The sequence below is a fragment of the Falco biarmicus genome, chromosome 17, assembly GCF_023638135.1.
Source record: "Falco biarmicus isolate bFalBia1 chromosome 17, bFalBia1.pri, whole genome shotgun sequence".
In the NCBI taxonomy this organism is placed as follows: domain Eukaryota; kingdom Metazoa; phylum Chordata; class Aves; order Falconiformes; family Falconidae; genus Falco; species Falco biarmicus.
The window spans coordinates 4,320,897-4,348,783 of NC_079304.1; the positions used below are offsets into that span (position 1 = coordinate 4,320,897).

Consider the following 27,887-nt stretch of genomic DNA (forward strand, 5'->3'; position numbering starts at 1 on the left):
TGCAGGCACAGCTAAATCAAAAGACGAGAGAGTTTTCAAGGGTAGATGTGGCTGGCGATCGAGTACGACACGCTCCAGCAATTTTACCATTTAAATGGTCAGAGGGGAAGACAACAGAATCCATCACAGCTTCAGTACAGAGCCTGAACCATTGTCTCCATTGGGTGCACAATTTCCACAGCCTCTTCTTCTTCCCAAACTGCTGTACTGTTAATTCTCAAATAGACGGGGGAAGTGGCCTTCAGCTGTGAGTGGTCCCGACACGAAACAACCCACAGCAAACAACACACCCTCAAAAAATTCAGAAATACAAAGCAAACAACACACCCTCAAAAAATTCATAAATACAAATTTCTTTTCTCCACGTTTCACTTCCCGCAATAAAGACAGCACTCAAACAAGTCTGAGGACAAAAGAATTTTGATACGACTGAACTAAATCTGGCTAAAGATTTATAAGTAAGTTCACATTAAGTGTTCTCCTCATCCAATAAATGGTGGGGAGGCTGCTGAGAGCTGGCAAAGCAGCTGCCAGATTCAATTTCAAAATCTGCTGCACTTTCAGCAGCTCCATCTCCACGCAGAGCGTAGGGCGTGCAGTCAGCTCGTCTAGGAGCGCAGCAGGACACACTGAAAGCTAAAGCTTTGGAAACCTCGACTGACATCTGTGTGAAGAAACAGAAAACCTCACAACTTACAAAAGCTGGGAAAAAAAAAAAAAAAAAAAAAAAAGAAGAAAACCAGCCTTACTTTGGTCTCTTTTTGAACGGTTGCTGAGGTGGTGTGGCTGCCTTTGGTTCCGGGGAGTCAGGAGGAGATGGATCCCCTCCAGGGAGCTCTGGAGGGAGCGGGAGGTCCGTGAGTAAGTGTCGTGGTCTCTGCTCTCTATCTTTCTTCACAGGTTTTGGAGGAAGAATCTCTTTTGGACTAAACTCCGAAAAGTTAATACAATACAAAAGTCAGACTTAACAGCCAATTAGCAAACAAAAAAAGCCTACTGTAGGACAACAGCTCTCTATCTGAGAACCCCAAGTTAAGAGCCCAAGTTTAACTGCCAAAATTAACCAAGTATAAAACAAAACAGCCTTAAGTTTTACAATGATAATACACCAGGAGAGAAAAGTGTTCGGCTTGAATGCACTGGCTTCAAATGAACACATAACTCTGCAACTAGAACTTGCTCAATTTGCACAAATAAGTAGTTATATTCTGAGTTTCCTGTAAGACAGTTCAGGTTGTCAGCCAGCACCTACTTTCCGACCCTTACTTCCTCTATTTAGTCCATTTATCATAATGAAACTAAACGCATGACTTGTTAAGGACCACTATAAATATGAACGCAGAACTAAATCTCTTTACGTAAGTAACTTTTAGCTACTTAGCAAGGACTGAAACATAGCTCTGACTTGTAGATATTCCTGAGAATCCAAAAGTTGACTTTTGTTTTGAAAATCAAATCACCAATGGCATCAGAAGCTTGGTCTAAACTGGCAAGAGTCTCATAAACAGAGACTGACTTCTCTTATATATGCAGTAGGGAGAATTCCTAGGTCTGAATAGCCAGGAATTCTTCTCCACGCAAATCTCCATGTCACCAGGAAAAGAAAAAGATTAAGAGATGCGAACAACGTTCCCAGGTCTGTTTTTAGGGCAGCCAGCAGGAGGTTTGCTGTTTGTCAGCATCACCAGGTCTGACGCTTAGCACAGAGAGCTCCATATAAATGAACTGATGGAAGTAGGTCATTTTCCCAATTTTTTTTATTAGACACCGCCTAATCTGCACAACGATCTCTTGTGAAATGTAGGTAAGAAACAAGCGAGACAAAAAAAAGGAGACTATGCTGGCAGTGAGCTCTGACATCTGTAAAAGATGGGGGAAAACAATCTTATTCCACTGCTAAGCAGCCACGGAACTAATTGCACGTCACAGCTGCCTAGAGCTCTGGAGGAAAGCGCTTGCTGACAGGTGCTATCACCAGCAGTACATATCCTAGAAATACCAGAAGGGAGAGAGCTGTACGGGCTGAAGCTCACTCCCCATTAATTGCTGATTCTTAATGTGCAGAGCAATGCCCAGCTGGGTCACTTCACCAAGGCAGAATCCGTGCTAAAGCTCCGAAGAGGTTCCTCCAAGCAAGACCTGGACAGCCAGGACCTACAGCCACACGTGGGAGGCAGGAGACTTTGCTCCAACTGAGCGGATCAGCCGGGTTTGGCTTTCTTTACAGCTTTCACGTGTGTTTGAAGCATTGATCTAGTGTCCAGCTCTTACAGATTCAACATTCACAGCAATAAAAAAAAAAAAAAGGCAAAAAAGCAGTTTCTGTGACTGTTTCATCCACTTCTATTTGGCAATTCATTTGTTCCTGACAGTATTTTAAATATTTCATATATACACTAAGCTTGGGCTCGAGTGACCCTGACAAAATGATTCAGCCTTCTTCCAGACACATATAAAAAAAACCCTTATTTGCAAGGCTTTCTTGGGAAGGGCAAAGGTGGGTTTGTAGGTTTAACCTGAAGATGCCCAGCCTTTCACCAAATCCCTTCTCCCTTGTACCAAACAGTTAACCATTTTCTTGCCAACACAGTTATCTGTGCTTAGTATGGCCACTTATGTATTTATTTGCATGTCAGTAATAGTGCTACTAGAAGGTTATTGTAACTTCAATTACCTCCAGAAGGTCTGGACATTTCACCAGGCCTTTCTTTCAAAGTGAGAAAGCCAAACAGACCTTTCGGAGTCACCCAAGCAGAAAAACGACAAAGTGCGAACGCCAAATGCCGAACAAAGGCTCCTAGGAGCTACCTCCCTTCTCCCCCTCCCCTGAAATCGCAGAAATGCCATCAGCCAGATCTGCATTTTTCACTAGGTTAGTGCTGTGTACAGGCAACCACGTGTTCCCAGGGTCCTAAGCAATCTATGTGACTTCTGAGTGTAACAAACACGTAAAAAAGTTTGTATCACTTGCTTCTAAACAGCTTTTTTCCTCTCCTCACTGCTACACCTCCTGCTAGGTGAAGCGACCCACGGTGCACCTCGACTGCTGTGAAGTCTGAAAGCATTATAGACAGATGATAAATCTTGAGGGTTCAGAAGCATCAAGAAAGGTTAAAGAGTCTCTAATTGAATGAGGCATGTTTTGTACTTGGACACTTCAAAGCACATCTCCAAATCCTGTGCCTACCATGGTCTCAGAGCTGGAACTTTCTCCCAGTCTCAGCCCATGAAAACAGAAATCTACCTAGAAAGATGTTGATCATGAACACAAAGGCAGTTGATTAAGAGTGAGCTTCAGCACTCAAGTCAGTGCCATATGCAACTGCCACTAGACCCAGCAAAATGAAGTCGGATTTCCCATTCTTTTATTGGGAAAAAGTCACTATAAACCCATTCACTAAGCTTAGCAACCAGCTGCGTTATCGCCCATGCTCCTAAGTTCATAGTGATGGCAGAGAGAAAACACTTTTACAAAACTAAGCCACACCTGGGTGGTAGAAAAGAGCTCTAGGTGTGAGTGGCCAGAGAAATAAAACACAGGATTTGCAAGATAGTTTCTGTGTTTGGAAATAAAGCAATACAGCAGCAAAATCTTGCTTAGACTGGCATCTGAGCTGGGAAAAACCTGGAGCCTGCTAAAGCTACCGCTCATCACAGATACATTTAAACTAAACAGGTGTTTGCTGAACAACATTACGCAGCTTAGGAAGGGCAACAAACATGCACAAGCCTAACTTTTATGTTGATCACAGTGACAACATAACCCTAATTTACATCGACACCAGGACAAACCATGAAAATCAATTAAATTGGAACACGTAACATACTGTGCTCACTTCAACCACAGGGTCGTTATATCGTCATAACTATCGTGTAACATACTATTCAATAAAACCCACGCTTTACTAACCAATGAGATTCCAACCATCGCTAGAGATGTACTAGGTAAGATACAGAAGTTGTTGGGGAACTACAGGCTAAGCAGATCAAGTATAAAAAAAAAGATGTATCAGTGATGACCTGACATTAACAGTGCTACAACATACTAACAGCTAAAAAAAAAGGGGGAGTGGGTGGGGTGGCGAGGGGGCAGATTTGGTTTTCTTCTTCTCCATCTCCATTCTGGATATTCTGTTCTCTTCCTCCCCCAAAAAAGAAAACCCTCGCAGGAAGGTTTTTCAGACCAGTTCATATCAGAAGCCAAGACCACCATTGGCCAAGACCCAGAGCAGCGAGAGCTACAACTACAGGACAGAATTAAGGTCACATGCTTTGATTAGAAATACTAAAAAACAAAGTTGAAGTAGGTGCAGTTTCACTCCTTCATGTTTAAACTCTTTCAAACAAGCATTACCTACTTCTTAAGTAATACGAATTGTATTACTTAACAATTACTTAAGTTAATCCAACACCATTTTTTACATGCGGGCACTGCCTGCATGTTCTATGGCTTTGGAACACAAATAGCTCTGCTTTGTGTTCTTGTATCAGAATTGTTAAGCTCTTCCCTGTTACTTAAGTAAAGGTTTTGGAGGAATGAAAAAAAAGAAAAAAAATTCAAAATAGGCCTATGCAAATGGCTGCAATGCAAAAGGGTGCATAAATCCCGATCCATGTTTCATTACCATAATAAATATGAACAAAGAGTGATGTGAAACCTTCACTAATCAACATTAGAACAGCAGCCGCAGCTCTCTTTCTCACTGAGATAAGATGTAACTACCTACACAGGATCATAAAAGTCTCCATGTACACCTGACAAGGGCAAAACCACAAATGGCTGTGCAATAAGGCACTTATACCAGCAGCATAGTCTTCACCGTACTCTGCAGGATAGGCTAGTAACTGTCAAACTAAACAAAAGAATCTGTTTATTTCAATGTTTGGCTTTGAAATGCAAACAGGATGCTCTTGTGTGACCTTACCTATCCAAGTCATCTTCCCCAACTAAAATAGGGGGGAGCGGAAGCGGAGGCAATGTTGAAGTTTTCAGGTGTGGGATAGCAGCCGTCACAGACACTTGTGTTTTTGTAGCGACTTGGACAGAGGACTGAGAGTTCACCTGAGAGGATAAAGTAGACGTCCTTGGGTGGGAAGAAGATGGCAAAGACGTTGGGGCTGAAGTAGGGACCTGAACGGGAGTCGGTTGGGATGGTGGCAAAGGTGGAACAGCAGGTGATGGAGGCAAAGGTGGCAACGGCGGAGCTGGAGGCGGTGGCGTGGTTGTCGGCAGAGGTGGTGGAGGTGATTTTATTGAGGGTAGTGGGGGTGGAATCTCCTTCTCTGCTGTGTCTGTCTCTTTCGGAGATAGGAGGTCCTCTACCACTGCTACAGGCTTCAAGTCTTTTGTTCCCGTCTGTTTTGACTCTCTAACTGGAACAGGGTGTTTCCTCTCAGAGTTCTCCTCTGCCTTGATTTTTGTTGTCTCTGCAGGGGCTTTAGTCTCTGCATTCGTATACAGTAAATTAACTAATTCCGTATCTGAAGATGATTTTTCAGACTTAGCAGTTTTGACGACCTTTTTAGATTCTGTTCCGGGCTCCTTCAGTTCAGCTAAGCTGTTCTCCTTTCTAGACAGGAAAACAGGTGAGCCCTTCGCCTCCTTGCCATCCACCTTGGCTGCAGCTGCTGCCGCCGCCGCTCGCTCCTTTTTCTTCCTGCTGAGTTCTGCCCCGAGACTGGAGTTCAGCGGGAGCCTTGTCGGTGATATACTGGAATGGCGACTGCGTGACCCAGACCTCTGCTTTTTACTGTGAGATGATGAGTGTCTTGAATACCCAGGACTTCGGCTTCGGGACTTCACAGACTTCCTGCAGAGAGAAAGGGGAGAAGATAAACGAAACAAAGCATTTCTCGAGCTCTGAGCTACTCACCAACACCAACAGCTCTCTTTGAAAAGAATTCGAATCCATTATTTGTCAGCTAAGTTCAGAGAGTCCATAACACCTGTCAGGAAAAGACACTAAAGCTGCTGAAAAGAGTTTATCGACTAAAGCAGTACAAATTTCAGGTCATCATCCAGCCTTCTCCCCGTGCCAGGACTACCCTGACAATCACACTGTTACGACAGAAATGAAGCATCAAGATGGGACAAGCCTCGAGGCAGAGGCGAGATCACAGATGCATGCACTAAACAGAAGACTTCAGTCGAGAGGTTGAGCTGGCAGTTTACAAATCTTTCACAATAATTATGCACAACTTTAAAGGAAACAACGGATAAAATATGACTAGCCCTCACGGGAATGCTGCCTCAGGAAACCTCTCACTTCAAGCTAAATTTTCCCTCTGTTTTTTTTTTAACTATGATCAGAAATCAAATCTGCTATATTGCGATTCAGGAGAAGGGCGGGGGGAACAACCCAGGAATTTTAATTCTGTTTGAGGTATGTTCTGAAGGTCTCAGTCTTCCTCTGCAGTAAATGGGCTCTCAATTAGGTACATACGCAGAAATAAAAAACACACACAAAATCTGTGTTGTGATACAAGCAACAAGCAAGGCAGGAAACACCTCACGCCACTGGGTTACACCATGAGCACAGGGTGAAACTAGTCAGAAGACAGCAGTAACCAGAAGTTCAGTGGAGACCTATGTGGAAACAAGATAAAAACCCATAAAATGGAACTGGAAATTGGTGCTTCCAGCGTCCACGTCAGAATTACAGGCAAGACAGAACCGTTGCCTCCACTTTGGGAGGAACTAGGACGCCGCAGGTTAAGGGACACGATGCTTTAACTGTACACGTGGGCTCTGACGGGTTTAGAAGCTGCGTGAGCCAACAGGAAAACAAAAACCATTGGGATCAGACCCTGCAAACACTGTAATAGAAGCTATGCTTGAAGTTTATTTTTATTCTGTGATTTATTACTCAGAACATATCTGGTTTTGAAAATACGAAATTCTCTCAAAACCTAGCTCCACAGCAGATAGAAAAAACACCTCACTGCAAGCAGGTTTAAGCACAGTAGGTGCTGGCTTGCTTGTAATCGTACTCAGAAGGTAATTAACAACAAGGTCTAAACTGTTTACAGCGCTACACAAATGTAACGTTATCCTGAGACAACAAATGTCTGGAAAATAAACTGGAGAACCAAGACAGCCTAATGGGAAGTTCCTCACGGACACCAGCAGCACCCTTCACGGATGGACAGACCTCTGCCTGCACGGTGGCGGAGTTTCACACAACCCTCTTCCCCTGCTACTCCAAGCACAAGCACGCTGCCCTCTCCCTAGTATGTACAACCCCAAACCTCGTGCTAACAGCGGTCAAAGAACACCTCAGCTGTAGGTAGCCCTTACCTTTAGACTTACAGAATAAATATACAACCAGGAGGAAAAAAAAAAAAAATTAAAACAAAAGGTGTCATCTGAAGCCACTCAACTATTTTCCTCTTTAACGCACTGCTCTGTAATGGGAATGCCGCTTCAGGGTCATCTCTTTTTCCAAGGTTTCTCCTTAATGAATTAACGGTCTCGGACACAGTCTACCCTTTGGATAGCAGTTCACCTGCCACATCCCAGTGCAACACTGCCAGGAACTGAAAAAGCAGTTCTGTTTTCACTGTGCTCAAAGACATTTGCAGGCTAAGGAAAACATTCCTAATGAATCCCCTAGGACCTAGTTTACTGCAACCACAAAGTTTTGGGGTTAGCATTCCCTATCGCTGTTCTTTCAGGATAGACTGTTTCAGGTGCTGCAATACCCTGTTTCCTGCTCCCTGTCTCACATCCTCCTGCAACAGTGACTCCAATACGACTGGTTGCAGAGCAACATTCTCAACAAAATTGCTTGGCAGATCTGATAGAAAGCAAATTTCTCCCAAAGTCCAATTTTAACCTCATTTTTAATAACGTTACATAGAAATGCAGCCACCAAAGACACCTGTGTAGAGACAAACAAGGGAAAGATAACTGCTGGGGGAAGTGGTGGGGTGCACGGACAGGACCCTCTTACGCAAGGGTTGCTGCAGAAGTTGCAGCAGCGCTTCCAAGAGCAGGGGGTGATCCCCTGCCTTCCATCAGCAAATACACCCGTCCTCTGTTCCACCAGGACTAAACCCACTTACTCCTTCCCCGTGGCCTTCTCCTCTCCACAGGCACCACTCACACCTTTTCTCTTCTGTTGCCTAATGATAATTACCTATAGTTGTTAGAGCGCTGTCATTTCTTAAGCCCATTTTGCAGCTCAGTGTTTACAGCTTCTTTGTTAGACCTGGAAAAGGCATCGCATCCAGCAGCTTGTCTGCTTTCCCAGCTCTATCAACACAAGCAGTAATAATCACTCTGCAACAAATATTGCCTTGTATTATTAAACCATCAACAGCCCCACCAAGACCACAGCACAGTGCTTGTGGAGGGGTGGCCTTCCACAGCAACACTTGCTTTTATCACTGTTGGATAACAAAAAAAAAAAAAAAAAAGATGCAGTAAGACAGAAGATGCACAGGCTTTCTGAAGACTCTTTCCATGCCCTGGAACAATCTTTTCATGCCTTTAGCAGCAGCCAGTTAGTTAGCACTTTCACCCTCCATGTGTGTTAAGGCAACACTCTCTAGCTTACTCGCTTCGCTAAGATTATCAGGGGTGGGCGGGGGGCAGTTCGGTCTCACATGCAGTTCTTTTTCTGGATAGAAATGCTCCAGGGTTAAAAAACACCTTATCGTCTCTCTAGCACAGGAAATTAGAAATGTAAGATACTAACCATGACAACTGTGAATTAACATAAAGAAGTCAGAGACGATGGCTCATCTAGAAAATCCAAATAAAAAAAGCATTACTCAATTAATTTAACTGATACGATCAGAAGATTAGAATGGTCTTTGGAGGAGGGAATGCTAGAACCCTCCAGACCTCCTCCTGCTGAAAACGACCACAGCTAATAGCTATTAGTAGAGGTGACCCTGAATCAAGTTGGCAGAACAAAGCCCCACATCCACATACTTCCACATTATCCACTAGACAAACTCCTAGGACTGCCTACAGATATTTTTATTGCCTACAGTATTTTATCTGCTCCAAACCACAACAGATGTTAAGAGTACAGTGGGAACTAGTAACTGGGAAGCCTGACTGAGTGCCCCGTGTTCTAATTGCTCAGGAAACAAGCTCAAACAGAAGGCTAAAGTTTCTTATTTATGAATGCCCAACGACCTTTTGCCACGGCAAGAATCTGCGTAACAGTGGCCACTACTACAGCACGTGCACGCACTCACACTTAGCAGCTATACTTAGTACAGAGCACAACCCACCTTCAGCAAGCTGAAGGACTCTGGAATTTCTTCTTCTAGTTTTAGCTGCAACGACAACAGTTGCTACAAGGAATGGCAAGCCACATCTGTTATTTTCCCTGCTGACCAAATCATCCTCATTTCCTCCTAAATTGAAAGCAAGTTGTTTTGCACAGCCATTTGAAATGCAAACATTCTGTATATTCTCCAATCAGCACAGCACATTGATTCAGTTTCCTAACACTGTGTTTTGGACATGGAAGATTAAAGAAAACACAGAATCCGCTAAAAAAAAACCCACCCCAGAACACAAACTGGATCGTCGGTAGTGGAAATACTTCAGTGTCCCAGAAAAGCCTGTGTTACCTCCTCTGAAGAATTTAAGCCACAGTCAGATGCTCGCTGCCTAAGTGAGCGTGCCAGTTAAAGATGTTTTCTCTCCAAAAGTGTTCTGGCCCCTCCACAGGAGCCAACACAAGAGGTCACGCCGCTGCTCCCCAGCTACTCCAGTGCAAAGTCAGCTGCTTCCATTTACACACTCATCTGCAGCAGATGAACCAAAGCTGGCAAGGAAGGCTCAGGCCAATCCACTCCTCCAGGTGAGCTCCTCCTGAACTGCCGTCAGCAGAGGGGCAGCCCCACCACGGGCTGCTGGAGCAGGCATTAGGCCATCAACTTCCACAGACTGCAAGCTCAGTGAAGCAAAACTAATGTATGAATTATAACTTACAATTTGCCTAACATAGGTAAAACGCATTAAATCCCCCTCTGTCCCTTTACTAAAATCGCTTCAGATGGATGTTTTCTGAAGGTGTAATCCATGGCTTCTGTTCTGCTTTAAAAGAATACGTAACAGAGTAAATTATCTGCCCAGAAAAGAGAGAAGAGTAGCAGGTTATCAACTGAAGTCAGAGATTCAAAGAATTCAGTACAAGCTGAGCGTAAACAGTAAGTAACCTTTGGAATCTATTTTGGTTTGGGGTCCAGCATTTTGTCAGTGAGTCAAAGACGCCCTTAAAAAGTTTCTTATGCGAGTATGGAAGTTCAGGGAAGCAGCACAAAGTCCCTCAAAGTTGCTCCCATAATTAAGATGAGGAAAATGTAACTGCTTGATCTCTCAAATCAGAACTAGCCATTTACAGAAAAAGTAAGCTTCTCCTGGGAAGTGGAGTAACCTGGGGGAAAAAAAAACCCACCTCTTAGTATACTGCTCCCATTTCCACATGGTTTCTCCCTGGTTAGGGCTGAACATGGACATTTAACAGGTGCCATAATACACAATTATATCATGAATTATACATACATTTTCTACTACTGTATTCTTACTCTTCCAAAAGTATTAGGAAATAACATGCAAGAGCAACGCCACCAGGGCAAAAAGGACTGAAGGGATGGAGAAGTAAAGCAGCAAGGACTATCCCTCAGAACCTCCCAGGTGTACGCAGAGAAAACAGGGCAGAGGAGAAACAGCCTGAAGGAAATTTTCACTATGTAAAATCACAGCAGAAATAAGTAGATTTTACGTAACAGCTTCCAGGGTGCTAAAACCAACACACCTCTCTCGCAGCAAGGACAAAGGCACTATTTCAAGCCCACTATGGAAGACGGTATTCCTGAAGTTAAGAGAAGAGCTTTAGCAACAAAGGCCAAATTCCAAAAGCCCCGCGTTCTTTGGGAACTGCTGATCACATAAATGCGCTCTGGAGGCAGCCTCTTCGCACACAGCTCCTGTTTGGACCAGAGGATGCAGCACAGCTAACACAGCGCAGAGCATTTCTATAGCGATTACATTCCAGGTCACATCTTAATTGCCATGGAGCTACAACCAAAGCTCCCCAGCACCCATGGTGACAACTGGAAACTCACTTAACATAAGCTGAAGCTAGAAAAGAAGAATCAACATTAGACTATGTATTCGTGCATGTAACAGGATGATTAACGAACAGCTGAAATAAAACACACAGAACTACCTTCAAATATTAGTTGCCTTCTGTAGCAAGGTTACTGACTAAAGAAAAGAAAAAAAAAAAAAGTATAGTTAAGCAAAAATACAGCTGGTTCCTACTTGCCCTTCCAGAATGCCCCCATTTCAGAATGGAAGCAAGAAACTCTAGTACTGATAAAAGAAAGTTTAGGCTATAAAGATGGAGTTTACGTGTGGTCATCTCTAATTCAAGGAAAAAAAAAAGAAAAGCTAAGTCAGTTCAGAAAGAGCAAGATACACTCAAAAGAAGTGAAAAAGCGTGATCAAGTCCCCACACATTGCAACCAGATAGAAAGGCTTCCAGAAATAGGTGAAAACATTCTCCCTGGCTGAACTGCTCACCAGGGAAGCACACCAGATCCCGCACCAGGAGCTCTTGGCTCCATCTCCCTTCAGAGCACAACCCTCCCCACAAGCCCTGGCCCTCCTGCGGGGGCCACCTCCAGAGGTGGGTGTAATTTAATCCCAGGAGCTCATCCAGCCCTAGGCCTCTCTGCTGACAGCCAACATGGACGCTGCCTACCACCACTCAGGGAGATGTTTTCCAGAGTGTGACCACCACTTTAAAGGTAACTGCCACGAACCTAACCAAAGGGATTTCCCACAAATCACTCTGCAGCCAACTTAGGCAGCTGGTGACCTGGGCCCCAGCAAGATGCGGAAGGGGGTTAACCCCTCCCATGGCCAGAGCCACCCCGACCACTTCCCCATTCCCCAGGGCAAGAGCACACACCTGGCAATGGGACTTCGGCTCACAGAGCGCTTGGTGGCAAAAGGGCTGCTGGAGCGCCGGCGGCCGTAAGGGCTGGGTGACCTTCCGCTGTACGACCCGCTGCCTCGCTCGTAGCTCGACGAACGCCTCCTGTTATAGGGGCTTATGGACCTCTGCCGCCGGCTGTAAGGGCTGGGAGAGCGTGTGTTCGACTGGTAAGCCACGGGCTCCTTGTAGGGTGGGCTGATTGACTGTCGGCGCGAGGAGCCGCCGGGGCTCTTCCTGTAGGGATCGTAGTTACTGGATGTGTGAGAGCGGGGAGGGCTGAGGTCGTACTCCTGGATGTAGGAGGCTCCTGAGGGGCTGTCGTCCAATTTCGGGCTGTCAGACCATTTTCTGTGAGGACTTCTGGATTTCCGCTTCGGACTGTCAATTGTTTTGTAACTTTTTGGAGCATCCCTTTTCCGATGGCTTTTGCTGCGCTCTTTGTGGCTGGACTTGAGCTCTCGGTCCTTCCTGGATTTCTCCTTGTGTGCCTTGGCCGACCGAGACTCCTTGTTGCTACTCTTCGAGGACAGGGACTTGGGGTGCTCGTCGCTCTCAAGGAGTCTCTTGGAGGATCCCGATATTCTCTCCTTGGTGGACCCGGACCTGCTGGATGCCTCCAGGCTCTTTTCTAACTTCCTCTCTTTTTCTGCCTGTTTGCTCTTCATCAGCTCACGCACGCGCTTGTGCTGGTGGTGCCGGTGCTTCTGTATCCTCTCGCTCCTGTCGGCTTTCCTCTCCTCGTTCTCCCTCCTGTCCAGCTTGAGGGCCACATCATCGGAGAAGGTATCCGAATCCGAACTGATATCATCGTACTCCACCAGCGGCTTGATCATCGCACCCAAGGGTGCTGCCGTCTCCTGGGCTGCCAGCGGTGACTCCTTGGAGTGCCTGGACTTATGCCTCTTGTGCCTGGAGGCCAGCCGGTGCCTCTCCTTGCTGTTTGAGCTGCCGCTGCCAGGCGCGTGCTGCAGGGACCCCCCGCCGCCCCCGTCCTTCTTGCCCCCATGTCTCTCCGGGTTTGGCATTCCTCCTCCACTGTGCTCGAGAGAGGGGAGGGGGGGAATCCTCCAAAACCCCCAAACTTCAAACTTGCTCAGCGCCCGCTCCTGGCACCATTCACGCCGGCCTCGGCCCTCCCTGCCGCCAACACCCCCTCCTACATGGGGAGCGGGGCAGGGAGCGCGGGCCCGCGGCGGCTGGAGGCCCCGCAGGAGGCGGAAGGGGAGCGGGGAGGGGGCGGGGGGGGCAGGAACCGGGAGGGGAGGGGGAAGGGCACCGGCCTCACCGCCTCATCCGAGGGGCCCAGGCCCGGAGGGCAGCGCCGCCGCGGGGGCGCCCCGGGAAGGCGGGGCCTGGGCCCGCGATCCCTCCCCACCCCCTCAGCACCGGGCTGCCGGGCCCCGAGCGGATCCCTCAGCCGGAAGGGCCCACCGGGCACCGCCGCCGCCCGCGCCCCCCCGGCCCGGCCCGGCCCGCCGCGCCCCGCCGCCGCCCCCCGCTCACTTCCCAAAGCGAAACGGCTCCGCGTCCAAGGGGGGCACCCGCCAACTCTCGCGAGAACCCGCCGCCTCTCGCGAGAGCAGCGACAGCAGCGCCACCGCCGCCCTCCGCCCCGCGAACGATCCCGCGAGACCTGACGGAGGAGGGGAAGCGCGCGGGGCCCGTCCTCTCGCGAGAGCTGCGGCCACCTCCCCGCGCGCGCGCGCAATGACGCGCTCGCCGGCTTCGAGTGAAACTTTATTTGGGGTGCGGGCGGGGACAGCGCCCCCTCCCTCCCCTCCACCCCGTAACGAATCTTTATGGACGCGCCGCCCCCTCAGCGCTGCGAGGCCTGGCACGGTGTTACCGGTCCCGGCTTCCCGCCGCTTTGCTGCGGGCTGGAGCCGTTAGGCTGGCGGCGGGGCCTGCCCGGCCTGAGGGAGGGCGGGAGGAGGGAGGAGGGGGCGGGGGCGGGGCTTGCCGCCACACGCCGCGCCCGCCCCGCTCCATCCCCTCCCGCGCTCTCGCGAGAAGTGCCTGCTCTCGCGAGAGGTGGGGAGCGCTGCGCGCCCGCAGCGCAGCCGCGGCCGGAGGGATGGCGGCGGCCGCCGCCGTGTGAGGCCGGTGCGGAGCGGCCCGGCCGCGGCTCCCCCCTCCCTCCCTCCGCTCCCGGCCCGAAGCCACGCTGGTGCTGCGGCCCGCCTGCGGGCCGCCCGTCCCCCGGGCCGCGGTATGAAGGCGGCGCCGGGCGGTGCCGAGGGTGAGTGCCGCCGGCGGGGCGCGGCTGGCGCTGGGGCTTCCCGCCGGCGCCGTGAGGAGACGGGCCGGACCCCGGCGCGGCCCGGCCTCGGGCTGGGACCGAGGTGCCTCCCTGTGGGGCGGCACAGGGGCTGCGGCCCCGGAGGGAGGGCGAGGGTCCCGCGGCCGGTGGCACCGTCCTAGGCTTTCTCCGGCGCCGTGGCTCGTTCCCCCGGTCGGGCCAGTGGGGCTCGATGCAGGCTGCGGGGCGGGCTCCATGTGGAAGGAAATAAAGGCGAATGTTTTCCTCAGGCGGTGGCCGCTGAGGCCTGGCAATGCTCTCGCTGCCCCTGGGCTGCCGGCGAGCCCCGGGCTGTACACAGCCCCAGAGGGACCCCGGCTCATGGGGGTGAGGCCGTGGGCGCAAACAAGAGGCTCCACCTGAGCGTCAGGAAACGGTTTTATCTCTCTGAGGGTGCCCAAGCACTGGCAGAGGGTGCCCCGGGATGCAGTGGGGTCTCCATCCTTGGAGCTGTTCATGAGCCGTCTGGGCAGGGTCCTGGGTGGGCAGTTTGCTGCGGGTGGCTTGGCTTGGGCTGGGTGATGTCCAGAGGTGTTTTCCCACCTTAGCTGTCCTGCGATTCTCCCGTAGCAGAGAGGTATAAAGTGTCTGAAACTCCCTATTTCTTTCCTACACTTGGATTTGTTGGGGTCTGCATTAGGTCTGCAATTTGTACTTGCAGCAGTGATGAAAACAAACCCTTGATATTTTGCAGGTGAGGGTTTACTCTGTAGTTGCATGCCGTAGCAGTTAAAATGTCACAGACATCTGTTTGCCTTGGACACACTAGCGCCAGTGACAGGGTTTGTTTTGGCAGTGGTGGCCCCTGGGATTTTTTTTTGACAAACGCAAGTGTAGGAAAAACCTGTCTGTTAGCAAAAATGACAACGTTATAATGCTCCTGAAACCAGCGTTCTCTTTGTGCATGTGTCTGAATAGATGGTAGGGAAAAAATGAACCATTTTATCTTGGAACTTTTTTTGGCTGAACTGTCCAACACTAATGTTTTGCTTAGTCACTGATCCCATAGCCCTCATTTTCTCTCATCAGGGAGATATTCGTAAGAGTGGAACTTTTTAAAACACACAGAAATGATGTTCTAGAACCACAGGGCTTAGATGGGAGTCTGTGGGATAAGAGAGGTGTTTTGTAAAGGCCGAGTAGGTTCTAGGTTGGTAGAGATCCATGACCCCTACAGTTGTCTGCCGCATCGTTGTTTTGCAGTGTATGGAGCCGTGCCCTGCCTCTAGAACAGCACCGCAGAGGCACCAGCCCTCAGTTTCAAGCTAGTGGGAGGCTGGAGTGTGTCTGATCAGGGCATTTGTGACAACTGGCAGTTGGACCCATTTGGTTGAGGTTTTTGGTGATGGAAGGGTCTGTGATGGTCTTTACTGCACAAGAAGTTGGAGAGCTGGAAGAGAGAACAGGAAGAGGGAAGGGGGATCCAGGAAAGAAAACTTAACCTCACTGCTTTAACACGATGTGTTCTACACTCTCAGTTTCCTGCCCAGGGAAAGCTTTATCTTCAGACCATGCTGTTGTATCTTCAAACAGTGCCCCAATATATTCCTGTCATGCCAGGACTTAGCATCGTTCAGAGTCCATGCAGAATAGGAGCTGGGCTTTTTCCCCGAGAGGCCCGTAGGCATTTTATGGTCCTTTAGGTTTTGGTAGCTTGTGATATTTCCTTAACATTTACTTAACCTTAAGGCCTAGGCTGCAGGGATACATGAGCAGTAAATAAGTGTTTTGAAATCGTGTTTAGCTTAAAGGTGGAAAGTATTTTCAATACAACTGCCAAACTGTTTTATTTGTTAACCTTCAAGTATTGTCTCATTCTTTTTTCTGAATATTCCTGTGTCTTACAGAGACGGAGAAGCTGAATAAGATGAGTACCCTCTTAGAAAGACTTCACGCAAAGTACAACCAAGCCAGACCTTGGACAGAAACCATGAAGTTAGTCCGTCAAGTCATGGTGAGGATTGTTGGGGTCTGAGCAGGAGGGCTTCTGGTGTTTCTTTAGTAATAATTCTGTTGTTGGTTTGCTAGATCTCTTCAAAGTGCTTTAGGTTTTGTTCAAGCCTTGGCTTCCTCCTGGGCCAGCGTGGTTGAGGCGTGTCAGTTATTGCACCCAACAGTGTGCAGGGGAGGGAGTGATGTCTGTAGCTTTTCTGTCTGGCGTGCTTTTGCCTTCCCTAATTACAGCCTCCTCCTCTGCAGCCTAATTGACATGGGGCAGCTGTCAGCTCGGTGCCAGGAAAAGGGTCAAACCTGTGGTTTCAGCCAGTGCTGGGAAGCCCAAACCATTCTGCCGGTTGCTTTTTCGGGATGTTACGTTTTGTAAAGCAATTTGCTCCCTGTTTGGTAATACTCAAAGCTTGGTGCTGGCTTAGTTAAACGTGGTCTCTGAGTGGGGGGAAGGAGCAGCAGGAGGCAGGGGAGAGCTACATCAAAGGTTTCCGTGTGTATTATGGTGTTAAAAGTTTGCCTGTCTTGTTCTTTCTCTGTAGTCTCTTAGGTAACTCTTAGCTTATGCCTATTAAAAAGTTGCTACAGTCTGTTCTTCCAGATGAGCAAGTTGCTTAAATGAAAAATCAATTCCAGGCCTGCCTTTGTTACCTCCTTCTGAAATAGATACTGTTCTCCTACTGGAATTAAAATGAGGATGTAATTTTGGGATGAAATCTAACTTGCTTTTAATTACCTAAATAAACCTCACTTGACTGAACAAAAATTGCAATATTTCCCTCTCACTGAGTGATACACTAAAAGGACATTTTTATTCTATCTGACTAAGGAAAAGCGAGTTGTGATGAACTCTGGGGGGCACCAACATCTGGTGAGCTGTTTGGAGACTTTGCAGAAGGCATTAAAAGGTTGGTACGTTCTGTACATGTGCTTTACAAACCGCTTAACAGTCATATGCTATGGAAATACTCCACAACATTAAAGCAGGCAAGCTTGGTGCTGGCCCATTTCACAGTATTCCTGGTGGGTGTGCGCTCACATGTACATAAGCACACTTATCCTGGTCAGTACCAGTCAAGATTGTCCGCGTTACTTTTATTGTAAATGCCCATACCTGAAGTCCACTTGCAGAAGAAAATCCCTTCTCGCTTGGCAGTTCTGAGAACATTTGCTTTTCTCTATGCAAATTGTTCTGCGTGTATTTTGAGTACAGATAATGTATATAGTCGCTCATGTGAAGACGTGGGAGGGAGTAACTAGTTGAGATTGGTTTTACTGCCGATGCCTCGCTCCTGGGGAAATGTTGAATCATTTCACTAAGCCTTGTTCTTTCCTCTCTCCATCTAGTATCTTCTCTGCCTGCCATGACAGATCGCTTAGAGTCTATAGCTAGACAAAATGGGTAGGTCTGCTTCTTTATTTTATGGCTGAGGCTTTTCCTGTTTATCTGTACACATCATAATCTCACTGCTGGTTTGATTGGTTTTTTTGTGTGCATCTCAGCAATTTTTGTTTTGTTTTGTATGTAAGCCTTGGATCTCACCTTAGTGCAAATGGCACTGAATGTTACATCACTTCAGACATGTTCTATGTGGAAGTCCAGTTAGATCCTACAGGGCTGCTGTGTGATGTCAAGGTGGCTCACCATGGAGAAAACCCCGTGGTATGTATTACTGACCAAGACGAGGGTAATGCCTTTGTGTTTTTGGAACTGCCATTTCGGCTCCCTTTTGTTTGAACAGAGGAAATGGATTATATTTAATGTTTCCCTAGACCTAGCATTACACCTCTGCTGCTCATTCTAGTGGAAAGTAAAAGCCTCCATGGAGTAGTCTGTTCTTGTGGGTTAATCTCACCGGCCTAGTGTACGTGTGCAAGGACTGTTTTCCTGATGGTCTCTCTTTTTCTCCAAGTGGTTTTATAACAGCAAAATTATATGAGGAAGTTATCGCTGTGTTCCTGAGAATTTTGTTTCTGGAGGAAGGATAGGGAAATTAATCTTATTAAAACTTAGATCTGTGAGTGGGAAGTATTAAAACGTGGAATGCTGAAAGAAAATGGCTTAAATTCCCTTCTGCACATGCATGAGAGTTTGAGCTTGCTATTTACATTGCCCTAGCCACTCTTCTGAAAACAGACCATTTTTAATATCTCTGTAGAAGATCATAGGTTTTCAACCTGAAAGCTTCACAATTTTAAAAGTTTATTTCAAATTAGTCATTTAAGAAGGAAAGAGTATTGCTTGAATTCTTCCGGAGGGGGCTGACGAGCAGAACTAGAACCATAGCAATGTGTAGTTGTGAGCATTGTATTCCTTCTCGTGAAAAGCTATGCTCACAAATTTTACTGTCCTAATGTTTCACAGTTGCTGTGCTGCACAAAGACTGAAGTTGCTTCATTCGACATTGATATCGTATGTCCTTTCCTTTTCAGAGTTGTCCAGAATTGGTGCAACATCTGAGGTGAGCAACAAGAGTTGTTTGTTGCGATTTCTGACAAGCTTTTCTTTGCGGTAGTGATCTGATGCTATTTTATGTCTGGAGATGCAAAATGTTTCATAACCATCCCTTTCCCACAAAATCTCTCTGCTTCTCCAGGGGGGATTTTCTGGCTTTGGTTCAGATGCTTCTGATTCTGACTGCTGTGCATGGTTTCTTCCAAGCCACAGCGCTACATTCATGGAATTTTTAAAGCTGGATCACTAGAAGAATACGTTTTGTAGCTTTCATGTAGCAAAAGTCTTTTCTGAAGTGACTTAATATCTATATTAGTATAACTTTTTAAACCACAACCTTATCTGTTACAAATTTGGATACATGTTAACTTTTTTCCCTACTTCCTTTCAGAGAGAAAAATTTTGATGAGTTTTCTAAGCATCTAAGGGGGCTTGTGAACCTATATAAGTTGCCAGGAGACAAGTAAGTCTCAAATATATTTATTTACATCCACATACATAAAACTAAACAAAATTACATGCTTAAATTTTCATTGGGGGTGATCCTACTGACTTCATCACCATGGCTTGCATGTGCACGCAGTGGGTGGGAGGATTTAATGTGAAGTGGGAATGCAGGCTGAAAAGTTACAATTTCTAAATGCTCAATCTGATGGCAAGTACTGCAGCTTGTCAGCCGGCAGTTCTGTGAGTTGGATTTCATTGCTTGGTCCCTTTCAGTTTTTCTTATATTGTTTTGTTGTTTGTTTTGTTGTTTGTTTTTTTTTTTTCCCAGCAAACTTAAAACTAAAATGTACTTAGCTCTGCAGTCCTTAGAGCTGGATCTCTCAAAAATGGCAGGGATGTATTGGTAAGGACATCTATATGCTTTGTTGTTTGGTGGTGGTGGTTTGTTTATTTCTTAATAATGCTGCATCACAGTGGCCAGTTCTGATCATGCCAAGTGCTGTGTATCCATGAAGTGTCCGGTTAGTGCCTGTATCATCTGATGCTATTTTTAAAAAGTCCAATGCTGAGGCTATAGGTGGCCTATGGTAGCAGGGGAATGATGTATATATGTAAAGAAAAAATGCCTAGAGCTCTCTGAGCAATTCCGTTGTAACTGCAGAATTCGATTGAAAGAAAGTCTAAAAGGCAAAAAAAAAAAGTTTATAATTAGATGGACTAGTGTTAACATGTTTTACAGCAAGAAATTGAGAAATACTTGACAGTCTTTCACTGCTGTAGATTCAGTGGATAAACCATGCTTTTTTTACTACCAAGAGTAAAGTAGCTTTTGTTTTGCCTGTAACAGTGTGAAGTTTAAGATTGCTGCCTCTGTGTGACTGAGAAGTGTGTGTATTGAGCTAAAATCTTAGACTGCCACAAGCACGTAAATTTTGGCAGCAGGTGTGACTCTGGCTTGCTGCAGACCTCTGATTGCCTCTCTTGCAGGCAAGCCACCAATGCAAATCCCCTTGACAAGATTCTTCGTGGCAGTGTTGGCTATCTCACCCCCAGGAGTGGAGGTATCTTTGATTAACACTTAGAAAAGAATAAAAATGGCTTTGTTCGGGGTCCCCATAACGGACATCGGTTTCACATTAACTGGAAAATGCTAATCAAACTAACAGAGGGTTGAGGTGGCTGAGTATTTGTGAGTCCCACAGGATCCAGAAAGCCAGCTTTTCTTTACAAAGCCACACGGAGTAATTTTATGGCAGATGGCCATGTCTGTGCCTTTGACAGCAGAGAGCAACTTTTTCAAGGTGTACGAGCAGCTCTGCACAGTGTGGGTTGTGTTGTTGTGTGGTTACAGGGGTTAACAGCGGTTGGGTTAACTTGTATCGTCGGGATGCCTGTTCAAAAGCTTCTCTCCTGCAGGTCTCCTGATGAATCTCAAATATTACGTCTCGCCCTATGATTTATTTGAAGATGGCACTGGAGCCTCCGTTATTTTGCATGAGAACAATGGTAGGTCAGCTTTAGAAGCTAGTGTGGACTACTAGTGCTTGAAGGAGAGAAGAAAGCAGAATTCCAGCAGTCTGGCTGCCCTCTGCTGTCACCCTGTAATAGAGGAAAATCACAGGTTGACTTACAGAGGACATGGGTTTAATAAGCTCATTTGACCATCTTGAACCTTGTGCCTGTTCTGGAGTTTGAACTGGGCTGCTGCCAAGGGTGGTGGGGTGATAGTCTGCAGGCAGAGCTTGTCTCCTTAGGGTGAATTTCATCATTAAGATAGGTTTTATTTTATTGTGGGGGAATACTTGTTGTCTCTGCCATCTTACCGGAAGATTATTTTTTATGCATGTACATGGACATCCGTCTCTCACTAAAATGTCAAAGCCAAGCACCAATTAAAATTGAGGCTGGTCTCAGGAAAGAAGAGAGTGAGGCTGTCCAAAACTATTATTCGTTTTGCTTTGTAAAGAGCGCGCTACAAACTTGCAAATGTATCTGGAATGTATTTTAAGAATTATGCAGTTGGTCTACCTTGCAAGAGAAAAATACAGCATTAGGTAGCTTAACTAGTTGGGCTGTAGACTGTTCACTGATAAAGGTGAACGCTGAAAACTGTGCCTTCTGGAGGAAGTAAGAGAGTTCCAGCGTGGTGATATTTAATTCGTAAAGCTTGTGTTGGTTTTTTTTCATCAGCTTATGTTGGTTTTGGGTTTCTTCCTTGCTTCCTCTTGCAGTTCCTCGGTCTTTGGGTATGAATGTGTCAGTAACAGTTGAGGGAACCATGGCTATGTACAAACTTCCAATTGCACCACTGATTATGGGCTCTCATCCAGTTGACAGCAAAGGGTAAGCAGAGGACGCGTCTGCCAGGTCGTTCTCAGTGGCCTTGTTCAGATGCAAATTCAACATTCTGTGGAAGTCAGAGTGGGGAGAAGACTGTGTGACATCACGGCATTCTATAAGGCACTTAAGTGCTGTCTTTAAGCCAATAAGTACATATTTCAGGCATGTGACATGCTTTTGAGGAGCGTCTTAATTTTTAAGAAGGTCTAACAGTCTGCTTGTGTTTGAGTGAACAGTGAATTGTATGTCTGTTTGTAGCAGAAGCCGGAGTCATGCCCTGCATCTAATAAGATCTTGTATTCACCCCCCATTGCAGAACTCCGTCTTTCTCGTCAATCACCAGTGCCAACAGCGTGGACTTACCGGCTTGTTTCTTCCTGAAATTCCCCCGTCCCATTCCAGTGTCTCGAGCTTTCATTCAGAAGCTTCAGGGCTGCACAGGTGGGTTGCAGATCCATCAAGCAGATATTCCTTAGGTTTTTATTAATAAACTTCTGCCATTTTTTAATGCAGGACAGAAAAGTTGCTCAAGGTTTTGTGCTCTTTTCAGTAAAACCTGGATAGGTTTCCTTTGCTAGATGGTAACACTTTCTCTGGCCCGCTGTCTCTTTCTGGCACCTGGGTGCGATCGTTTTGTGCCATCTTGTTCCTTCAGGTATTCCATTGTTTGACACACCACCAACATTTGTACCCTTGTATGAGCTGATCACACAGTTCGAGTTATCCAAGGAGGCTGATCCTTTACCTTTAAACCACAATATGCGCTTCTATGCAGTAAGTATGTTGTTACAACCAGGACGTTGTACTTGTAGATGAGCAGTCTGGGGATTTTCATCTGTTTCAGGTATCTTTCAAGTAGGGTAAAGGAAATTCATTGATACAGCATTTATTCATGGGGAAAAACTATACTATCCAAGCATTAGAATACAGATACAGATGGGACCACGGTAATCAGGAAAATTAGATAATGAAAAATCCATTGCTGTTGAAACGCAGCGGCAGGAATGACAGCAGAGGTATGGGATGGAGCCTTCCCAGGTTCCGTCCCTTCCTCTTGTTTGGACTGTAATGTGTGGCTGAATGGATCACATCACTTTGAGGGAAATGCTAGTTCTTAAATTTATCAGTGACGGACCTCTTGTTAACTTCAGAGGATTTCTCTTTTCCTCGGAAGGGATGCCGTAGTGTAGGAAAACTGTTTTAGTGGGGACGGGGAATACTGTTCAATAGTACTACTTCTGAGGAGCCAAAATTGTGTTTTCCTTGTTCAGACTGGAAGGAAAGCATCTTCATTGTTTGTCGTTTTCAGCTAGAAAGGTGGCTTGGCGTGACTTGGATCTGGGGCCCGCTCTTTCCTTCCTAGATGTCTGTTATTGCCTTGTACCCAGCAGTAGTTGGAGTAAAGCAGAAATTGTTTGTCAGGCTCTTCCAGGACAGCAGCACTGTTACTTTCTGAACAAAGATGCTCCTCTCCCAGATGGAAGAAGCCTTCAAGGAACTCTGATTAGTAAAATCGCCTTCCAGCACCCTGGACGGGTTCCTCTCATCCTCAATTTGATCAGACATCAGGTGGCGTACAACACGCTGATTGGCAGCTGTGTCAAGCGAACAGTTTTAAAAGAAGGTGGGTACCACATCAACTGGCCTAGTATGTGTGGATAAGAAACCCTGGGTAATTTTCCGAGGTGTAGGAGGAAGAAATTGGGCCTGTGCTGCTTTCCTTGTTGGGTTTTTTCTTCTATATGGGGGTATTCAGCTGGTTCATCTCTCGTGTTCCCTAATTTAATGGTTCCCGTGTCTTTCAGATTCTCCTGGGATCCTGCAGTTTGAAGTTTGTCCTCTCTCTGACTCCTGCTTTAGTGTATCCTTCCAGCATCCTGTGAATGACTCCCTAGTGTGTGGTAAGTGGACTCAGTAAAAGCCTGAGTGTGTTTACAGGAAGGATGGCAGGGTCTTCTTCCACTGTAACCAGGATTTTGATCTCTTCCAAATGCCTTCCCTTTTAGTGGTAATGGATGTGCAAGACTCTACTCACGTGAACTGTAAGCTGTACAAAGGGCTGTCCGATGCTCTTATCTGTACAGATGATTTCATTGCCAAAGTTGTTCAAAGGTAAGCTAGATTTTCTTTGCGCCACCGCGCCCTCCAAATTCTACAGATGAACTCTGTGTCTGTCTCATATTTATTCTGGTGGTTTAGGAGCCTTTCTGTTTGTGGGTGAGTTTTAGTTGTTTGGCAGAGAGGAAAGCTTGGAGCCCTATTGAAAATTCCATTCCAGCCGCTGAACCATAGCTACTTATTTTTGAGCGTGTCTCCAAGGTGCCTACCTATTTATGCCTTCTACTGTAGTCGGTTGCTTTCTACCTTTTATAAAACATGGAAGTGCTCCCCTGCCGTTTGTCATTTACACAGGCCTTTTGTCAAGGCTCCCCTGCCCTAGCCACCATTCAGAACACGGCAGAATGTTAAGAGGGCACAGCACAGACCTTTGGAGTGAGAATAGCTGGCTTTGCTTTCCAAGCATTACAGGCTTGTTGTCCTTGAGCAGAACATGGCATTATCGTTGATGTTTTACAGGGTTGCAGGAAATTAGGTTTGCCAAGCTCAGGCAAAGGTGTTTTCTGGCAGAGTCAGGGTAACCACCCAGACTGCATCCTGTGCTTTAACTGCAAGATCATGATCTGTCAGCTGTTAGTTATTAGAGTTAATTGGTTGATTAATTCTCCCTTTGTGATTGCAAGGCAATGCATAAAGGCACAGTTGTCTTGTGGCTAGGTAAGTGTGATGGGATAAGTGTAAGTACAAGCAGAGCAGCAGGGCGTTTACTGTGCCTGGACCTGTTGCTCTTTTTTGCCCAAGAGCCTTACTGCTTGCTTTTATGTCTGACGAGGTTGTTAAAAAATCTTCAGCGAACACTGCTATAGGGCAGCAAAACACACACTAACCACTTTGCCTTGTGTCTTGCAGATGTATGTCCATTCCTGTCACCATGAGAGCAATTCGTAGGAAAGCAGAAACGATTCAAGCAGACACACCAGCCTTGTCCCTCATTGCAGAGACAGTAGAAGATATGGTGAAGAAAAATCTTCCCCCAGCCAGCAGCCCAGGGTATGGCATGACCACAGGCAGCAACCCAATGAGTGGTACCACTACCCCAACAAACACTTTTCCTGGGGGGCCCATCACTACTTTGTTTAACATGAGCATAAGCATGAAAGAGAGGCATGACTCGGTGGGCCATGGGGAGGACTTCAGCAAAGTGTCTCAGAACCCTATTCTCACTAGTTTGTTGCAGATCACAGGGAATGTGGGGTCTACCATTGGCTCAAGTCCAACCCCTCCCCATCACACACCACCACCAGTATCCTCACCAGCAAGCAACACCAAGAACCACCCCATGCTCATGAACCTTCTTAAAGAGAATCCCCCTCAGGATTTCTCCACTCTGTATGGGAGCAGCCCTCTCGAAAGGCAGAACTCTTCCTCTGGCTCCCCCAGAATGGAAATGGGCCCTGGGGGGAATAAGCAAAAGAAAAAAAAGTCCCGCATGCCGGCCGACAAGCCCAAGCATCAGACTGAGGATGATTTCCAGAGGGAGCTCTTTTCAATGGATGTTGACTCCCAGAATCCCATTTTTGATGTCAACATGACTGCAGACACCCTGGACACCCCTCATATTACTCCAGCACCCAGCCAATGCAGCACTCCTCCTACTACATACCCACAGCCTATACCTCACTCGCAGCCCAGTATTCAGAGAATGGTTCGACTTTCTAGTTCGGACAGCATTGGAGCTGATGTTACTGATATCCTTTCAGATATAGCAGAGGAGGCTTCCAAGCTCCCCACCACTAACGAGGACTGCCCGCCCATTGGGACTCCAGTAAGAGACTCTTCTAGTTCAGGACATTCACAAAGTGCCCTCTTTGACCCAGATGTTTTTCAGACGAACAATAGCGAGAACCCGTACACAGATCCAGCAGACCTCATAGCAGACGCTGCTGTGAGCCCCAACAGCGATTCTTCAAACCATTTTTTTCCAGATGGAGTAGATTTCAATCCTGACTTGCTGAACAGTCAGAGTCAAAGTGGCTTTGGGGAGGAGTACTTTGATGAGAGTAGTCAGAGTGGAGACACCGATGATTTCAAGGGCTACGCATCCCAGGCTCTAACTACTTTGGGGGTGCAAGTCTTGGGGGCTGATGGGGGGGAAAATAAATTTAAGGGGAGCAATCAGTCTGATACGGTAGATTTTAGTATTATTGCAGCTGCAAGCAAAGCACTGGGGTCCTCTGACATCATGGAGCATCACAGTGGAGGTCAGAGCCCTTTGCTGAATACAGGGGATTTAGGAAAAGAAAAGTCTCAGAAACGGGTAAAGGAAGGCAATGGTTCTGGAAGTAACATGGCAGGTCCCGGCATAGATGGGAAGCCAGGGAAGCGCAGCCGGACGCCATCCAGTGATGGTAAAAGTAAAGAGAAACTTCCAAAGCGGAAGAAGCAGGAGACAGATGGGAAATCTCCATCTCACAGTTCATCAAACAGGCCTTTCACACCACCAGCCAGCACAGGTGGGTCCAAATCTCCTGGGAGCTCAGGCAGATCTCAGACTCCTCCCGGTGTAGCTACTCCTCCTATTCCAAAAATAACCATTCAGATCCCAAAAGGAACAGTGACTGTTGGCAAACCGTCTTCACATGGCCAGTATACCAGTAGTGGCTCTGTCACCTCCTCCAGCAGCAAAAGCCACCATGGCCATTCTTCTTCCTCGTCCTCTTCTTCCTCCTCTTCAACCTCAGGCAAAATTAAAAGCAGCAAATCAGAAGGGTCTTCTGGCTCAAAGATGAGCAGCAGCCTCTACTCGAGCCAAGGCAGCTCAAGTTCAGGTCAGTCCAAAAGTTCGGCTCAGTCGGTGGGAAAGCCTGGATCCTCCCCCATCACCAAACACGGCCTCAGCAGCGGTTCTGGAAGCACCAAGATGAAACCTCAAGGAAAGCCATCGTCACTTATGAACCCTTCCATGAGTAAACCAAACATCTCTCCATCTCATTCGAGACCCTCGGGAGGTTCTGACAAGCTTGCTTCTCCCATGAAACCTGTCCCAGGTACTCCCCCATCATCTAAAGCAAAGTCACCTATCAGTTCAGGTTCCGGAGGCTCCCACATGTCTGGGACTGGATCGAGCTCAAGTATGAAATCGTCTTCAGGAATGGGATCCTCTGGGTCTATGTCACAGAAACCACCTCCTTCATCCAATTCTTCGACGGCATCTTCATCTTCCTTTTCGTCTAGTGGGTCTTCCATGTCTTCATCTCAGAACCAGCATGGAAGTTCCAAAGGCAAGTCTCCAAGCAGAAACAAGAAGCCATCGCTGACTGCAGTCATAGACAAACTGAAACATGGGGTTGTCACTAGCGGGCCTGGTGGAGATGACCCGATGGATGGACAAATGGGGCCAAGTTCCAATTCCTCAAGCCATACTATGTCCTCTAAACACAATATGTCTGGGGGGGAGTTCCAGGGCAAACGTGAGAAGAGTGACAAAGAGAAGTCAAAAGTCTCTGTTTCTGGAGGATCTGTTGAGTCTTCCAAGAAGACTTCAGATTCCAAAAATGTTGGAAGCACTGGAGTGGCCAAAATTATCATCAGCAAACACGACGGTGGTTCCCCTAGTATTAAAGCCAAAGTAACTTTGCAGAAACCTGGGGAAGGAGGTGGGGATAGCCTAAGGCCTCAGATGGCTTCTTCCAAAAGCTATGGGTCTCCTCTGATCAGTGGATCTACTCCAAAACACGAACGCTGCTCTCCCAGCCACAGTAAGTCACCAGCATACACTCCCCAAAACATAGACAGTGAGAGCGAGTCGGGCTCTTCCATAGCAGAGAAATCCTATCAGAACAGCCCCAGCTCTGACGATGGCATTAGGCCTTTGCCTGAATATAGCTCAGAAAAACACAAGAAGCACAAAAAAGAGAAGAAAAAAGTGAAAGACAAAGACCGGGACAGAGATCGGGATCGGGATAAAGACAGAGACAAGAAGAAATCCCACAGCATGAAGCCGGAGAGCTGGTCCAAGTCCCCAATTTCAGCTGACCAGTCTCTTTCCATGACGAGCAGCGCTATCCTTTCAGCTGAGCGACCATCCCGGGCTAGCCCTGAGTTTTTGATCGGGGAAGAAGATGATGATCTCATGGATGTTGCTCTAATTGGCAATTAATTTTTCCTAGTGTCTTTAAAAGATGAGCTGTATGCGGGACCTGCGGGTTCTGGAGATTGGAAGAAGGAACTCTTCATTGCAAACCTGCCACGTTGATTTTTATGGGGTGTGTTTGAAGAGGGGAAAACCAAAAACAAAACAAAAAAGTATTTCAAAGGATCTCCAAAATCTGAAGAGAAAGTGTGAGCGCCAGCAACTCATTCGGCAAGCCAG

The 27,887-nt window shown here is 46.9% G+C and overlaps 2 protein-coding genes across 5 annotated transcripts in view; one reads left to right on the top strand and one right to left on the bottom strand.

The window, feature by feature from the left end:
- Positions 1–13,872, bottom strand: part of CDK12 (cyclin dependent kinase 12) — a 29,300-nt gene extending 15,428 nt beyond the window's left edge. Inside the window, exons 1-3 of one of the 3 annotated variants that reach the window (XM_056362158.1) lie at positions 11,943–13,872; positions 4,926–5,810; positions 750–926 (exon numbers count right to left, since the gene is read on the bottom strand). In XM_056362158.1, the coding sequence (XP_056218133.1) occupies positions 750–926; positions 4,926–5,810; positions 11,943–12,994 (2,114 nt within the window). In that variant the 5' untranslated portion in view covers positions 12,995–13,872. The remainder of the gene's footprint in view (positions 1–749; positions 927–4,925; positions 5,811–11,942) is intronic. The other 2 variants (XM_056362157.1, XM_056362160.1) reach the window with 2 other exon arrangements.
- A 120-nt stretch (positions 13,873–13,992) lies between these two features.
- On the top strand, positions 13,993–27,801 carry MED1 (mediator complex subunit 1). 2 transcript variants are annotated; one of them, XM_056362155.1, is made up of 17 exons: positions 13,993–14,208; positions 16,116–16,222; positions 17,045–17,123; positions 17,563–17,617; positions 17,746–17,878; positions 18,649–18,677; positions 19,062–19,133; positions 19,446–19,520; positions 20,105–20,178; positions 20,534–20,623; positions 21,349–21,460; positions 21,774–21,898; positions 22,113–22,231; positions 22,880–23,081; positions 23,263–23,358; positions 23,464–23,569; positions 24,425–27,801. In XM_056362155.1, the coding sequence occupies exons 1-17, from the start codon at positions 14,181–14,183 to the stop codon at positions 27,672–27,674; spliced, it is 4,752 nt and encodes a 1,583-aa protein (XP_056218130.1). In that variant the 5' UTR covers positions 13,993–14,180; the 3' UTR covers positions 27,675–27,801. The 2 variants fall into 2 exon arrangements, with proteins under 2 accessions (XP_056218130.1, XP_056218131.1); XM_056362156.1 differs by lacking the exons at positions 13,993–14,208; positions 16,116–16,222; positions 17,045–17,123; positions 17,563–17,617 and having other exon boundaries at positions 17,747–17,878; positions 18,581–18,677.
- The last annotated feature ends 86 nt before the right edge of the window (positions 27,802–27,887 follow it).